Here is a 17904-nt window from a genome sequence, read left to right on the forward strand (position 1 = left end):
ATACACTGCATTCAATCGTGTTACTTTGTCTTTCCTTTGGAACCGTTCCTCAGTCAACCTTTGTGTTTAATTTTGAAGCCTGCAGGTCAGTCATTTTGGAAGAAGTCCCTCTGGTTTGTCTTCTGTTTCCTCATGATTAAATTCAGGTCATGCAAATTTGGGAGGAAATCCACAGAAGTAATGTTGCATTCTTCTCAGTGCATCCCATCAGGAGGTGCATGCTGTAAATTCATCTGATTACTGGTAATGATAATTTTCATCACTTGGTTAAGGTGGATTTGCCAGATTTCCTTGCTGTCTTTTTGTAATTAGTATCTTTTTGAGATTTACTCTGAGACTATGCAAAAAGCTATTACTCCTTAAACTCTCATCTAGCAGTTTGTTAGCATCCATTGATGATTATCACCTGAAACAATAATTATCTTGGTAGTTGTCAAATGGTTATTTTGTTTTCATCATCCTTTTACATTTATTATTTTAAATTTGACTGAAAGAAAAGGTTTTACCCTGTTTCTTCCTTCCTTCCTCCCTTGCTCCTGCTTCCTTTCACTCTCTTCCCTCCCTGCCTCCCTTCCTTTCTTCTATCAATGTGGATTCATGAATTCTTATTTTACTCAATACATTGTATCTTATTATCATTATTTACTTTAATACTAAAATTGTCCTCACTATGGCACTCACTTAATTTTAAAGGGTTAGGAGTAACACGCTTCAAAAGAGTACCTCAGAGAAGAATGCATAATACTAAAATCACATAAAGAAAGGTGGATGCCTCAGAGAGAACACCAATAACTCCCCCTATTACTATTTATGAGTGCTTTTTAATATGTCAGATGAGATGTCATACACTTTGTATATGTTATCTTATTTAACTTTCATGATCTGGTGAGGTATTCATTGTGCGATTTATCTTCCACATAAAGATGAGGAAAGGAGACTCTAACAAAATGAGAAAGCTCATCAAGATCTTACCCTTACTAATAGTAGCAGGTAGAGTGGTCTCCAGGGACCCTGCTGTCAACCACCAGGCAATCCTACAAATGTATGTGCAAGCCTTCAGGAAAGGAAGAGATCTTAGAAGCAAGGCTGCACTGTTACTGACAGTGTTGTTCTAGGAGCTATCGAGTCACCTGAGTCTTTTTGCATTTTCACAAATGGGGCATTTGGAAGTGGTCTACAAGTCTGTCATCAGTCTAGGAACTTCTCTAACCTGCATTGTGGAAACCTTCCAAACCTGCCTGAAATCCAGTGAGAAAAGCATAAGAAAGCTCATTTGTGCTAATGTTAGCAGATACAGATCCAGAAAGATGTGAGATGGCCAAGTTGCCCATGAGTCAGACCAGTGAAAGCCAAAATCAGTAAGAGAAGAGAAAACCAAGGACACAGTGGAGCCGGGGTTCTTATGGAATTCAGTGTCTATTCTGTTCTTTAGATTCCAGGAGAAGACAGGGCTGTAGGCTTCCTTTTCCACCAGCTAACACATTAGATCCTTCTTCCCACACCACCACCACTTTGAATATCAAACTTCCGATTTTATGAGGATGAGCTTATGTGAAAGAAATACATTGCATTTTTAACTAATGGAAACTGCCCTGCCTCAGAGGGAAAAGCACAGTTGGATCTGAGAATAACATCCTTACCCTCCCAGGAGGAACAAACTAAAAATAAAAGGCAACAGGGTGTTTCCTGCCTGTCAGTAAATCCGATAAGCAAAGGAGATGCCTCAACCTGAGGCCGGGTACTTAACAGTCCAACTCCCTCCATCTGAGAGCAGCCATGTGGTGCTCAGAGCTAACAGCTGCCAAGCAGAATCCCTCAGATTAACCCATAGGTGGTGTTGAACCACTTCCCATTAAGATATTTGCAAAGCAAACAAAAATGATAGCCCCACTGTGAGTGCTGGCAGCTGGCCAGGAGCGCTGGCTGCTCTTGTTGACAGGAAGAGCTCTCAAGGGAAGGTCTGGGCCAGAGCATGGAAGGCCACTCATGCCTGCATCTCCAGACTGTGTTGGTCTTAGGCAATTAGAATCTTAGTATCAGGGACTGTTTATTATCTAATTTTCCAATCACAGCAGTCCAGTCTCTAGAGCTGTTTCACCAGAGCTCTCCATTCCTCTGTCTCCCTGACCTACACCATTCAGAAAAAAAATCACCCTCCTCCTGTTTTGTTTACTCATTAGGGAGATAAATTTGAGAAGTTACTAAGATGTACATAAAGTGTGGCATTACTGTTAACAGCTTCTGTAGTGAACACTTGTTCAGATTCTGTCTTAATTTAAAATGGCTACAACAATGCTAATGGGAAATAATGCTGGAATATTTGTGTCCTACAGTTAGTATCCAATTGCCAATTAACTTACAAAATACACTTGGTATCGAAACACTAGTATTTTTCCCTTCTAACCCAGAGAAGAATATGAAATAGTTAATAAGGCTATGGGGATGTGCAGTTAATCTTCCTTCAACCTATAGTATTATAATCTAGTTTTCTTTTGATGATGAAACACTTGATATATATTTAATTTCTACACAAATTTTGGTCCTGCAATATTTTCAATTTGAGCAAGTTTCCTTTTCTCAGGTTTTTTTTCTTCTTTCAAAATAGGCTCAATAGAGGGCATGTCAAAGTGTGGGCAAAGGGTCTGTTTGTTTTTATGCAGAAGATCAAGGCCTAGCTTGGCAACTCAGAAAATGAACTAAGGTACAATATGAGGAGGAGCTTCCGGCATCAGCACTCTCTGGAGGACTTGTGCCGGGGGATGATCATCAAAAAGCCTCCACAGGGATCCGGGCAATGCTGCGGTTGTGGCTGCATCCATCCCACCGTTTCCTGGACTTGCCACTGGAGTGAGGAGGGACATGTCTAGGCTGGCATGTGCATACAGTGAGACAATGAATTTGAGTGGATCTGTACTGTTGGAACTCAACCAGGAGTTGGGAGGGGTGCAAGTTGTAGCACTCCAAAATCTTACGACTATAGACTATCTACGGTTAAAAGAACATATGGGATGTGAACAGATCCCAGAAATGGGTTGCTTTAATTTGTCTGATTTCTCTCAGACTGTTCAAGTACAGTTGGACAATATCCATCATATCATAGACAAATTTTCACAAATGCCTAGGGTGCCTAAATGGTTTTCTTGGCTTCACTGGAGGTGGATGGTAATTATAGATTTGCTTAGTTTATGTCACCGTATTCCTATTATGTTAATATGTGTGTGCAAGTTAGTTAGTAGTTTAAAACCTATACATGCTCAAGGTACTCTACAAGAAGATATGTCAAAGAAATAATCAATCCTCCCATGTTTTCTTCCATATGCTACCTCTATAGCTTTTCTTCTTCCTTCCTAATCACAACCCTTAAATAGAATTCGTGCCTCATATCGAATTTACGGAGCATCATAATTCCTCCAGGTGGTAAAGATACCTCGAGACAAGTGCTGGGCATAGAAGCCACAGGGCATAAATCTGCAAAGAAGTAAAAAGCTAACCTTTTCAAACAATATGGCTTCTCTCTCACTTACCAACCTTACATCTCCCTGTATGGCCCCAGAAGATGACTGGTTAGCCAGAGACGGGTAAGATTCCTCAAGGGAGGAACAACCTAAGACAGGCACAGTTGCAGGGGGGCCATCAGGTGAGAAATTGGGGAGCAACAGTGGTGAGGCTTAGAACCTCACCCCCCGCTGTTTTGAGAGAAATCTTCTGCATCCGTGGATCTTTTAATGACCTTGTCTAGCTTGGATTAACACATAGTCTACGGCACACACCTGATCATCTACATTTGCTCTCTTACAACACTAAACTATGTTTTCTACATTTATCTTGCATGTACCTACCACTTCAGCATTTTATTAATAATAATAATAATAATAATAATAATAATAATAAAGGGAGAAATGTGGAATCCACATATAAATCAAGTATAAAAATCAAACGAATATTCATATCTGACCTGATTGTTTATAATTCATAATGTGTGATCAAAACTGAAAGTTTCGGTGATGAATGCCCTTGTACTGTTCACCATGTAAGAACTTATTCACTATGTAAGAATTCGTTCACCATGTAAGAACTTGTTCGTTATGCTTCAGAAGATTGGAGACTGACGAGAATTAGGCTTGAGATGGATTAATGATTGTGCATTGAGCATTGACCCCCCTATACAGAATTTTATTGTTGTTAACAACCAATAAATATGAGAGATGCCCTCTCAAAAAAAAACCAAACAAAAACAAACAAACAAAAAAATACAGTAGATTGAAAAAAAAAAAGAAATAAACTCATAAGTACAGAGAAAAGACTGGTGGTTGCCACAGGGGAGACAGAGTTGGGTGGGGGGACAGGGAACTATGTGGCGGGGATTAAGAGGCTCAAAATTCCAATTATAAAATAAGTCATGGGTTTGAAAAGTATAGCATAGGGAATAGAGTCCTTGAATTTGTAGTGTCTTTGTACGGTAACTACACTTGTTGTGGTGATCATTTTGTGATGTATTTAATTGTCAAATCACCATGTTGCACACCTGAAACCGTTGTAATATTGTATATTAACTATACTTAAATAAAAATGAATATGTAAGTAAATAAAAAAAATAGGCTCAATATGCAAAGTATTTTTTTGGACAAAAACTCCATCTGAGCCTTGAATATAGCAAAAATATGGATGAAGATACAAGCAAAGTAGATACCAGAGATGTGCTGAATTTCCCGAATTTCCTATCCTCACAAAGTGGTAATGTAGGAAGGGAACAGGGGATGGCAAAATGGTCAGAAGAATTTGCCAGACTATCACTACTTGAAACTGTCCTTTAGATTAGAAACCAGAACTTCAGAGATGCAGGTATTACCTGTATAAGGACAGAGATAAAGAAAGAGAGATTGAGAGAGAAGGAAAGAAAGAAGGAAAGGGAGAGTGCCACAGAGAGACTGAGATTTCTTTAGAAAAAATAGAGCCATTATGATATCAAAAGATGTTTTTTATAAAAAATGTAGAGCCATTTGACAAAGAACAAAGTTAATAAGAAACTTTTTAGAATACTGAATATATCATTCAGTTTTACATGATGTTTATCCAAAGAAAATTAAATGCCACTGGACACAAGTTCCCTGTGAATATATACATTTTCCAGAGTGAATCAGGACAGAGCTCGTACCATCACTCGTTGATAATAAATGTGTTCAGGGACAGACCAATGTAAGCACAGACACTCATGTCCGTGGATGACAGCACCAAAGACCGTGGTGGGGCGGTGTCATGACTTCTGCTTCACATAAGTTGGACATTATGGAAAGTGGTTCTCACACCCAACTGTCCAAATCATTTCTAGAGTTGTTTCCCCTCTGTCTGAGACACCAACCACAAAAACACTGCCTTGAAGTGTGGATCTCATGTGGGGTTGGGGTGATCTGGAGAACCCAAGTGAAACATGTATTTTAACATCATTTTTGCTGAAGTTCACTATGTCTGGTTCCTAACAACTGATATTAAGACATTAACCACAGACAATTAGCTGCCAATAACTGAGCTTCATTAAAAAAAAAAGGCATGTAATTAAGCATCTTCCCAAACCTGGGGCTTCTTTTTTAGTTAGGAAAATAGATAAATTACTGAAAACTGACATAGTGTGAACAATATATCCCTTCCATTATTTTGTTAGCACCACTGGCTTTTTAAGAAGCTAGCTTCCTACTTTATCAAACATTAATTATTATGCTCAAATCAAACTTAAGATAAATAGGAGGCATTTCTTGAGGATGAAGTAATTAGATTTAGTTTTGAACCCAACAGAAATAAAAATTCAAATAGCACATATGCATTCATCCATTTGTCAATTACTTTTATTTATGACTACAACGGCCAAAGATTTTAAATTCAGTGAGTCATACAGCAATGAGTGATAGGTGGTTTCGGCCCTGTAATTTATTATCTCATGTAGAATATACTAATAATAGCCTACATTTTTGCGCACTTACCATGTGCTAGGTAGTTTTCTAAAAATGTCCTATGGTTTATTCTCCCAATAGCCACACGAGATAGGTACCGTTAATAACAATATGCTTAACTTGCCCAAGGCCAACAGAGGCAGCTGAGCACAGCCCCAGTCCTGGAAATGAAGCAGCTTGGCTCCGGAGCCTGTATAGCCTAAACTGTTTCTTATCCCTGCACGGTAGGAACCACACAGTGGGCAGGAATCAAACTCAGATGTTGGTGGGGCCAGGCTATGAATTAAGCAGTCCAGTGAGTAGGTATCAATGGAAGATAGCCTCTAATCAGTTCCAGGAGATTGCTGCTAGACATTCCAATATTTTAAGAACCATATAAATCTCAATTGCTGTATGAAATCTTTCTATTTTTATATCTTGGATACTAATTAAGTATTTCAAAAACATTGTGTAGGCCAAACAAAGGATGTCTGCAGACTATTCTACCCAAACACTCTTTTGGCTAAAAGAATAAGGTCCAAAATATTTTGTGCAGCTTTTAAGCCCTCTCATATCCTGCCTCCTCTCTGCCTTTTCCCTGTAATAGTTCTCCCTCTGTTGTGCTGTGGCCACCCCACCCTCAGCCCTCACCCCACTGGGCATCTTCACCTCCCCAAGGGGCCGTCCGCGTGCCCAGTCTCTGGGCAGTGGCCTGCTCTGTTTCTCCCAAATGAGGTGCTCTTCTCATGGCTCTAGGCTACATCAAGCCTCTACAGGAGATGCCAAAACCTTGGAGGATGCATGAACTATTGACAGGTAAAGAATTGGCAAGGGAATTCTATTCAGAAGGAAACACATGAACAAATATACAGAAACAGGAAAACAAAAGACATGTTGAAAACCACCAAACAGCTCCACATATTTTAAAAGAGGCCTCTGGGTCCTTGGAATCTGGTCCTATAAAGAGAACTCGGATTGCTGACATTCTTGACATCCACAGTCCTTCTAAAGAGGTCCTTTGCATAAGGATCATGGGCGATTTAAGGTTTGTTGAAATAGTTCAGATAAATATTTAGGTACAGCCATAAGCAAATCCACAAGGAAAAATATAACTCAAAACAGATTTTTCCTTGAAGGTCCTTTCCGCTGCTGATAAAGTTTCTGGCTTCAAAAAGGTTTTGAAAATAAATGTGACCAATTAATATTTTTAAAACTTAGGAACTCTAAGAAGGCCCTAACAACCAAGTAAACTCTGCAAGTTTATCATTTGAGGGCGTGCCAGTGGAATCCTGGCCATATTGGCAAGGGTGAATCTTGGGGCCCAGATCAGCCTCAGATCCATCACTGAGATAAGAGCCAGGAACACAACAAAATAAAATTTGGCTTTTAAGTTAAAGCAGAGAGTTAACATTGTTCAGAGCTTCTAAAATGCTGGAATCCTCAGTGTTTGTTTTAGTGTACAGCTCTAGGCTAAGCCAGAGGGGTCTTCACCCTTCATATCAGGTCACTCTACAGGAACCTGGCATGCTACCGTTACGACTGTTCTTGCTACTACTTCTGTCACAGCAGCAACAGCCCGCCATCACCCTACGGCGAGCACTTGTTATGTGTCCAGAACTGTGCTAGTTCCTTTGTGTAGATTATCTCTAGTCCTTACAATGATTCCATTTTTGTAGCTTAGGATCCTGAGGTTCAGAAAGGTGAAGAAACTTGCCCAGAGCCTCAGTTTGTCTGTAACTGAACTGAACACAAGCCCAGGTCTGCCACCAGTGTCCATCCATTTCCTACCCCAATGAGCCAACACATAGACTATCTACCACATCATAAGCACTTCACAAAAGAAGGCCAGCATCCCTGCCCCTCCACACCCAGGCTGTCTCTTCCCCTCTGGCTCCGCAGGAGGGCCTCTGGTGCCTTAGGGCATGGGGACTTGGCTGCAGTGGAAGCAAATTTGCTGGAAGGTGAGGGAAATGAAAGTAGAAGGAGAAATGAGCCTGGAGATTGAAGGGTGGGAAAGGAAAGGTCCTCCTGATATGTAAAGACAAGTTTTGTTTACTCTTCTTAGCACTGCCACATACTTCTGCAACCACCGCCCATAGTGTGGCGATCTGCACTTTCACAGCCCACATGAAAATCTGGCCCACAGTCGGCCCTGACTGGGAGGCTGTTTCCCTGGCTCACCTATTCTGAGGTCAGCCCAATTGGCTCCGAGCCCCACAGTTGCAAAGATGACACGCAGGAGAAATATGTGCTCATTTTCCCCTCTTGTGAGGTGCCAGCTCCTCTTGAGCTGCTGGAGTCATGAAGGTTCCCATCATTGGAATCTGAATCTTCACTGAGGCCGCCCCAAATGAAGCATTTTCTCTGGCAGTGTGTCATGAGCCGCTTGTTAAAAATCATCTGCACCAGCATTATCCATCTGCCTCCCTCATAGGGGCTTCACTTTACACAGCAACAGTTTAGCTGTGCTAAAGAATGTCAAGTAAAAGCCTTGAGAGAGCTTTGCCATACACAGGCCAAATTCAATTGAGGGCATAATCCTCACTATTGTACTTATCGGTATTAAAATGGAGGATTACCATCACAGGAACAAAGCCCCACTACATAAAAGACTATTTCCATTCTGTCATTCACTGTACACAGTCACAAGCTCGTATAGAAAGTGGAGCAGAAAAGCACCATGCCACTGACTTCTACCTTCAACCTGAGTTTTCTTTCTCCCCAGCTATGGTAACCCACAGCCTGTCACGAACAGATGAGAGCACCTTTCCAGGGAGGCCATAGGCTTTCTCCCAAAAATTCAGTGCTCGAATTTTCTCCGTCAGTTACAGGGTGACAGTTTTATACCAATCAGGGTTTATTCCTTAGCTGGTGGTGATTTAAGATTTGCTGCAATGACAGTTATAGAGAACACAAAATACAAAAAGGCCTGGGCTAAGCATTTAGAGCCTGGAACCTAGATTGGTAGTAGAATGTAACAGCAATTTAAAAGCGTGGGCTCTGGAGTTAGAAGGCCTGCATCCACGTCCTGACTCTTGTCAATTTACTGAGTAACACTGGCAAGTTATTTGAAATCTCTAGGTGTCAGAAATCATAAAATGTGTACCCCTCCCATAGGGTAGTTGTGAGGAATAAATAAGATAACACATATAAAACACTTAACCCAGGAAGTTGTTAATGAATATCAAATGTTAGTTTTTGCTATTATTGTTGGAAACAGAAGATCTGGATTCAAACCCCAAACCTGCCATTTGTTCCCTGTGTGGTGGTGGGTGAGGCCCCCAGACTACCAGGAGTGGATAAACCTGATCTGGGCTCCGGGCCAGCATTTGGGACATACTTGTCTCAGATTTTCCTCGTTTGGTTTAATTCAGTGGCATGGAGTTGGTAATGCCACCTAAAAGGCTGGTGTGAGAATCAGGTGAGAAAATTATGGGAAAAGACCTGGCATTGTAACAAATGTTGGGTGAATCTGAGTGATGACATCAATATGTCCCTATTCTTGGTCTCAACAATATTTCTTACCATGTCTGGCTCTTCCTTGTGAACTCTTCCCTCTGATTTCAACTTCCCTTCATCTTTCTCAATGCCTATCTGCTTCTGTCACCGCCTCTTCAGAACTCTTCTGTCCCACCGCATTGGTTGGTTCCCCAAGCCCTCCTTCTCCCTGCAGAAGCTGAGAATGCCCATGTTCACTTTTCCAGCCTTCCTTGCAGCTCCCTGTAGAGCCATCTCTGCAAATTCTGGCCCGTGAGAAGCTTCTAGGAAAGGTTACCCTCCTGACAAATGGAGAGTGGCTCCTGAGGAGGGCTCCCTTTCCACTTACCTCTTTCTTCCTGCTTTAGACATTGCATGTGAAGAAGTGATGCTTAGTGCTGCTTCAGCCACCTTGAGACCATAAGTGGGGGCATTGCTAACATGCTAAGAATAGCAGAGTATAGAGACAGAAAGGGCCTATGTCCTTGATGACATTCCTAAGCAACTGACCTAACACTGGAACTTCTGTTTTCAGACCTCTGTCCTGAGGGATCCTTAAATCTATTGGTGGGACATTCTGTTACTTTCTTCTGAGACCATCACCATTGGCATGACTCAGCTCTTTTCTCATTCTGCCCATCTCTGCTCTGGCCCCAGTTTCCAGTCTGTCAACCTGTGGGCACTCCACAGGGCATGTAGGTGACCGTCAAACAGAGGGAAAAATAGGACTCCAGCCCCCTGGGGCACGGACACTGTGACACACTCCCTGGGTCCTGCTGTTGCTGTCACCACCCAAAGACTGAGCTGGAAGAACTTTTTTCTCATAAAAACCTGAATCCTGAAGACTGGGTTTGGAAGTCAGCTCAGTAAACTTACTGAGTACCTACTGCATGTCTTAGAAACAGGAAGTGAGACTCGACCTTTGTCTTTGAGAACCTGACCTGCTAGCGCAAAGTCAACCACAACAACAGGCAAAACGTAAAGGGCCAGAGAATGATAAACCAAAGTGAGGTCTGAGGAGGCTGAGTCTGAACTGTTATTGCTCAAACATCCTAAGGACCTTGAGCCAGAATGTAACTCAATTTACCACCAAGTACATTGTTAAGTTCAACTGATATTTTTTTCATAGCAAGACTTTTCTTGGAGAAGAAAGCAGTGTGTTGATTTACATTCTGATAAAAGCTTATCATCTTGTCAGAAACAAGCATTTTGAGGAATACTGTTTCATACAGCAAGAAGTATTTAAGAGAATTAAGGTCTTCATGGCAGAAAGGGATATGATAATATATCTTGATGAAATAGCTAAGCACTAAACAGAAAGACATGAGCAGAGAGAACAGAAGTAGGTGCATTGGTAGAACAATCAGTCTGGGGCATATCGGGGGTGAATCTGGAGGACAGGTTGGATCAAGATGGGGAGAGGCTTGATATAACTGACTGAAGTCTGAACCTCTTCTGGTCTAAAATGGGAAGCCATTAAAGTTCTTTGAAAAGATAGAATATGCTTTACCACAATTGATCAGGTGTCAGAAATGAAAGCTAGTCTGTAAAAAAGAGAGAACAGAGAGAGAGAAAGAGATACTGGGCCAAGGAAGGATGCTAAGGAAATGATTGGAAGTGGGGTTAAGTTAGAGGAAGTGATTAAAAATGACTCCCAGGTTTTAAGGTTAGGTTACAAGACAGTGTTTGTGTCATTCACAGAAGTGGGAGGATGAGGTCTACAATATTTCTTCACATACCCTAAAATAAGCTATTCTATTAAGAAAGTAGTTTACTTTGAAAGCAATCCAAGAACAGTTTGAGACTGCTAGAGAAGTAGTGATGATTTAATTTGTCAGCCCAAAAATATCAGTAAGAAGTCTCAAAAAATTAAGAATCATTTAAAAAAATTACAAATCAAGACCACCTCTTTTTCCAGGTGAAACGATACAAAGGGCTTTCTGTTGATATGCTTTTGTCTCCAAATCCTAGCGTAAACTTTTAATGAAAGTCCCCACAAGCAATTTGGAGGAAAATAAGAAAGACAAGCGTCATCCTAAGCAGACCTTCCCTTTGTCGCGCTTGCTCCCCCTGTAGCTGTGTCCTCCTCTGGTGACATGTGTGATGGGGCCTGGAGACCTCTTCTGGGTGGAGGTAGGTTATGGAGGTTTCCCTGCAGAACGGGAGGCCTGTGAGTTCCTTGAGCCACTGGTGCTTCCTGTCAGGGCCTGGCCTGGCCTGACTAAAGTGACCTGAGGCCACATTTACCAGGGTCATTGTCCTCTGCAGCCCTGAGTAGCTCATGCCTACATTGAAAATAGTAAACTATGGCCCTGGGCACCAGTGCTGTATTCATTTTGAATTATATTTAATTAGCACCTGTGGGTAAACAAGTAATGATACTCCCTTTCGGTTTAGCTTAAACCCAAGGTTTTTCAGCACCGGAACTATTGTCATTTGGGGCTGGACACTTCTTTTGCTGTGAAAGGGCTGCACTGTGCTCTGTAGGATGTTTGGCATCGCTGGCCTCTAACCACTGGATGCCAGTGGCACAACTCTTTCCCCTAAAGTTGTGACAACCAAATATGTCTCCAGACTTGCCAAATGTCCTGGGGGAGAGGGGCAAAACTGTTCCCCACTGAGAACCACCACTTTAACCTAATGAGGCCAAGTATAGGTTTCACCATGAAGGAAAAAAAGCAGGATTGTGTTCAGGTTGTCCTGTAAAATAAGAATTTTGCCCACAGAGTAATAATGACCTCTGACATGGCAGAATCTCATGGGAAACACTTTTTGGCTTTACTCTCTCCAAGTCATCAAAATAACAGCGTTTAGAAATACTTCTGTTACATTGCCCACTGGGCAGAGCACCTGAGCTTCACACTGGGAACATTTAGAGATGAGACTCACCACTTTTTCTCAATGGCAGCAGGGGGGTTGCTTGAAGTTTCTGACTGGCCATTGGATTCTGCTTGTGGACTGCTTTTGTGATCTACAGAGACGCTCAGAACTGAGGAAAAAACAAACAAGTATTTAGAGGTCTCAGGCTGAGTGGAGAGATAGACAGCATTGGACTTCAGAGCCCATCCATGCTCTCTGCAGCCCCTTTCTCTCTGCCCACATGCTGCTCCCTGACTTTCCAAAGCCTTTGTAGGGGACACGTCAAGACTGGCCTGCTTTGTGCTAGTTCCCAGTCAATGAATTGGATAAAATAACTCATGCTTATAGGAAAACAAGCTACCTCTCTCTGACGATGTATATAGCAGACAGAGATGAGCGGCTCACAGGTAATGCAGATCACAATAGCGGCAGCATGCAGCAGCTGCAGTGACTAGACAGATTCAGTAGACCAGCTTCTAGTCTGGCTGGGCAGGACAGGGCCCTTTCCTGATGTGGATAGTTGGCCAAGGAATGAATTGTCACAATGTGAACTGTAAATGAGGAATAATTCCTGGAGCAACCCATTTCTACATTGGGAATGAGGATAGTTTACTGATTAATTTCTCAAGAGTGGGAGTAACAAATACAATTCTTCCTTTCTGTGGTGTGGCAGCCCAGCCATGATGAATCAGTCATGGCCCTCTTTTCCACTGAACCTTAATTCAGCTTCAAGTTCCTTCTTAACACAAAGCTTCATCCTCAAAGTGTGGACCTGTGTATCCATGACTTCACCAAACCACATCTGTCTTGCCAATGGGTTTCAGCCCTGGGCAAGTTCACTCTTGATTTGTGAGACTGAGAAATGACAATGAAATGTTCCTGGGGTGAAAGGGTTTATACCCAGCTTTATTCTCAGGGTGGCAGGTCAAGCATAGAATCCCATCCACTCAGAGAGAATCTGCATGCAGCAAGTCTGTCTCTGCCCCCACAACTGTCTCCTCTCTGTCCTCAGCACTGCCGCCACTCCAGCCTCCACTCTCCTGTGGTCGTGCAGCTCAGAGCACTGGGTGAGCTCCTTATATGGAGTCAATAACAGTGTATTGCCTGCACGTGTACAGTGAGGGAGCAGACCAGGTCAGGTGAGAATCCTGGCCAGAGGAACTTTCAGTTTCTCTACAAAATCATGTGAAGCATCAATATCAACTGGAAACTTGTTCAAAATGCAAATTCTTGGGCTCTACCCAGACAAAGTGAATCAGAAAGAACAGGGGAAGGGGCTGGCAATCTACGTATTTAACAAGCCGTCAAGGTGATCTGGGTCTGTGTTGAAGTTTGAAAAACACTGCTCCAGATCCAAGATTTTTTTTGTGTGTGTGTCCTTGTTAATTCTTTTTTTAAAAAGTATCATTGGTATACAATCTTATGAAGGTTTCACATGAACAGCCTTGTGGTTTCAACACTGACCCATATTATCAGGTCCTCACCTCCCCCCTTTGCAGTCACTGTCTGTCAGCATGGTAAGATGCTATAGAGTCATTACTTGTCTTCCTGTGCTCTTCTGCCTTCCCTGTGACTTACCTTTATTGTGATTGCTAACCATAATGTCCCTTAATCCCCTTCTCCCTCCCTCCCCACCCACCCTCCCTAGCCCCTTCCCTTTGGTAACTGCTAGTCCCTTCTTGGAATCTGTGAGTCTGCTGCTGTTTTGTTCCTTCAGTTTTGCTTTGTTGTTATACTCCACAAATGAGTGAAATCCTTTGGTACTTGTCTTTTTCTGTCTGCTTATTTCACTGAGCATAATACCCTCTAGCTCCATCCATGTTGTTGCAAATGCTAGGATTTGTTTTCTTTTTATGGCTGAATAATATTCCACTTTGTATATTTACCACATCTTCTTTATCCATTCATCTACTGATGGACACTTAGGTTGCTTCCATATCTTGGCTATTGTAAATAGTGCTGCAATAAACATAGGGGTGCATATGTCTTTTTGAATCAGGGATCTTGTTTTCTTTGGGTCAATTCTGAGGAGTGGAATTCCTGGGTCAAATGGTATTTCTATGTTCAGTTTTTTTGAGGAACCTCCATATTGTTTTCCACAATGGTTGAACTAATTTACATTCCCACCAGCAGTGTAGGAGGGTTCTCCTTTCTCTGCATCCTTGCCAGCATTTGCTGTTCCTTGTCTTTTGGATGTTGGCCATCCTAACTCATGTGAGGTGATATCTCATTGTGGTTTTATTTTGCATTTCTCTGATGATTGGTGATGCAGATTATCTTTTAACGTGCCTGTGGGCTATTTGAATTTCTTTTACAGATCCAAATTCTTAATCCTGGCTATTTATTAGAATTACCTGGGAAATATTTTAAATTTGCCTAAACCAAGCCCATAAAGATTCTGCAGCCAACCTGGGCTGGGGTTGGCATGAATTTCTAAAAGATCCTCAGACAATTGTAATGTGTGGTCAGGGTTGAGAACCACAGTTTCATATAGTCACTACCAGTCAATTGGGGCAGGAAAGAAACCCTGCACCTATTTCCTATCCTATTTCAGATCATCTAGAAGCATCCAAACCTAAATATAACCAATGAAGATAACCTATAAACTTGGCAATTGTGACATATTTTGGAAGATGCATTAAATAGAAAAGGTTGATGTTATAAATGATAGAACGTGACAAAGAGTGCAGGAAAAGAAATATAGAAACCAATTGTTTTTGTGTTGTCTATTCTTGGAAGAATATGCTCTGCTTCTGTATTATTAGTTTGGTTCCTTAGACATAAATATCTTTTATGCAGAATAAATGTCATTCTTTGGGTTATCAGAGGTAGATAAGACCATCTGTTGTTGCTATTATTATTACTATAAACATCAAAAGGACAAAGAGAAAAATTTTAATGGAACAGTATTAGGTTTTTATTGTTATACAAAAAAATTATGACTGAACTATGAAAGAACAATGTTAAAAGAAAAAAAAATCAAGCAAAATAGTTACAGCTTTTCAGAATGTCATTAACTAATTCCCTTTTCCTTCCATTATTTGATTGATGAACTCTTCCAGTTACAGGACCTGGCAGTCTTACCCCTTCCTGGAGATTCTAAAACACTGTTTGGCCCATGGTCACTTGTAATACTGTGGTTAGCAACATAAAAGCAAGAGCTGACATAAGAAGAAAGAGGAGCCCACTTCAGGGATACAACTAACTCTTTTTCCTTATTAAGAAAGCAAACTACAAAATTTTTAACCTTGGTCTCCTGCCCAATTCAGCAGCACCACTAGCTACCACTCATTGATCAAAGCTCAAGTGGTATTGCCCATGTGGAAAGCTGAGATATCTCTTTTCTGCACCAATTTTGAGATCTTCAGTATAAAAAGGAGCAATAGCAATTTAATAGCAATTCAGAGAGAAAAAAGCACAAATAAAGCAAGAAACAACTACCAAGCCTCTTGTGCTTTGGGACTCTCCTGGAGAAGGCACCACATCTACATCCAGAAAGACAGGAAATATCAACACCTTTACTTGGAGCTTAGCAAATACTCATTGTTACTTTGCCTGGGTTTTCAATAAAAACCCATAGAATTTCTGTTCATGTAATTGAAGGGAAAATTTATTCCATGTTTCTCATTCGTTTACACTTTAGTCATCAAATTATTGATTTTTGTGAGTTATTTGAAGTATAAAAAGCAAAAGAAACTTCCAGAATATTCTTAATAAAGCTTAGATGAAGTCTATCCCTCCCTCCTCAGTTTTGCCGGAAGAGCAGGGGAAGGGATTTGGGTCAGAGTAAGGAGATACAATAGTTATCAAACTATTGAGTTCAAAGCAAAATCCAAAGTTGTCAAATATTTTTAAGTATGTCCTTGTGACAGTTGGAATCACCTGGCATTTTTCTGGCAAAGCAACTGCTGAACAAGTAGATTGGAGGAATGAAGGTTTGGAGAAAAAAAGAAAAGTAAAACAGGGTGTGTAGATCAGCTTAAAGGAATTAGACCAGTAATATGGCTGAAAAAATTAAATGATGAGCTTAAATAGCAGAAAAGTTCTCAAAATACTTGAGGTATGAGAGGAAAAGATGGTGGTATGAGTAGTGTGGTGGACATCTCCTTCCAAAGCCACATATATTTTGAAAATAGAGCAAATACAACTATTCCTAGAAGAGTGACCAGAAGTAACAGTACACCAGCCAGTCTACATCTGGGAGAAGTCAACATCTCACAGAAAAGGGTAAGGTAAAAAAGCTGTGACTGGGAGGGACCCAAGTACTCCCCCAATGCCATCTCACTGGCAGGAGGAAAAGAATCAGACCAGGGAGGGAGTGGAAGCACAGGAATGCTAAATACCCAGCCCTAGAAATCTATGCCGGGAGCACAGACCCATAATGCATGGTGCTCTAGAGATTAGAGGGGCTGAAAAGCAAAGTCTGAGACTAAGACTGTGAACAAGTTCCCACAGTCGGCTGCCTTGGGACAAAAGAAAAGCAAGTGCTTTAAAAGACTTCTCAAAAGTCAGAAGGCTGCTAAAGGGGCAATGGTTTAGGAAAAGGAACAGGTGGACAAAATTGTCTTGGCAGGTTCAGCCCAGCAGGCTGGGAACTTCCAGGAGCTTCAGGCGCCCTATTCCCCTTAGTTAGCAATGCAGTCCCAAGACCCCTGACTGTGATAAGAAGCCTGCCACTCCTTCCTTCCCACTGGCACCTATGAGCAAACTGGCTCTCCCTGCCACTGCTGCAGATCAGCCTGGGGGCAGCCCTACCTACAGCAACTATACAGCTTAATGCAGAGGCTTCTCCCTGCATGCAGCTAACCAGCCTAGACCCATAGGTGGCCCCCTGCATGCAGGAGACTGGCACAGACAGCAGAGACAGGCACTGAGAGTGGGAGTCATGAAGGGGCTTTGGTCTCTCAGCAGAACCCGGGGTGCTCGCCTGCAAACCCTGACATCACTTTAGGCCATCCTAAGGGCCACCCCATTCACAGCAGTTTAGGGGATTAAACCAGAGGCCACTCCCTGCACAGTTAACTGGCCCAGACAGCGGAGACAGGCATGGAGACCAGCAAGCAGGAAGGCTCTTTATCCTCCCAGCTGACACCCACAACACTTGCAGGTGACCACTCCCATAGCTCCAGGACTGTGAAAAGGCAGAAGAACCTTGCTCAATACCAAATCCCTCAAACACCAGAAAGAGGGCTTGGTGAGAATGAAATCACCAATCCTCCTGAAAAAGAATTAAAAATAAAAGTCAAAAGTGTGCTAATGGAGCTACAGAAAAATATTCAAGAGCTTAGGGATTAATGGTGGAGGGAGATAACTGAAATGAAACAAACAATGGAAGGATTTAAAAGCAGGTTAGGTGAGGTAGAGGAGGCAGTGAATGGAACTGAAATCAGAGAACAGAAATACAGAGAGCTGAGGCAGAGAGGGAAAAAAGGATCTCTAAGAATGAAAGAATATTAGGAGAACTCTGTGAACAATCCAAAATGAACCATATTTTCATTATAAGGGTACCAGAAGAAGAAGAGAGAGAAAAAGGGATAGAAAGTGTCTTTGAAGTAATTGCTGAAAACTTCCCCAATCTGGGGAAGGAAATAGTCTCCCAGGCCATAGAAGTCTACAGATCTCCCAACACAAGAGACCAAGGAGG

General features: G+C 41.8%; 1 protein-coding gene across 4 annotated transcripts in view; it reads right to left on the minus strand.

Annotated features, from left to right (window-relative positions):
- The window catches only part of MYO3B (myosin IIIB), a 462595-nt gene that overhangs the window by 125694 nt on the left and 318997 nt on the right, over positions 1–17904 (minus strand). For all 4 annotated transcript variants that reach the window (XM_073218712.1, XM_073218711.1, XM_073218709.1 and 1 more), the window contains one exon: positions 12291–12390. In XM_073218712.1, the coding sequence (XP_073074813.1) occupies positions 12291–12390 (100 nt within the window). The remainder of the gene's footprint in view (positions 1–12290; positions 12391–17904) is intronic.

Source organism: Manis javanica, chromosome 12 (genome assembly GCF_040802235.1).
Source record: "Manis javanica isolate MJ-LG chromosome 12, MJ_LKY, whole genome shotgun sequence".
Taxonomy (NCBI): domain Eukaryota; kingdom Metazoa; phylum Chordata; class Mammalia; order Pholidota; family Manidae; genus Manis; species Manis javanica.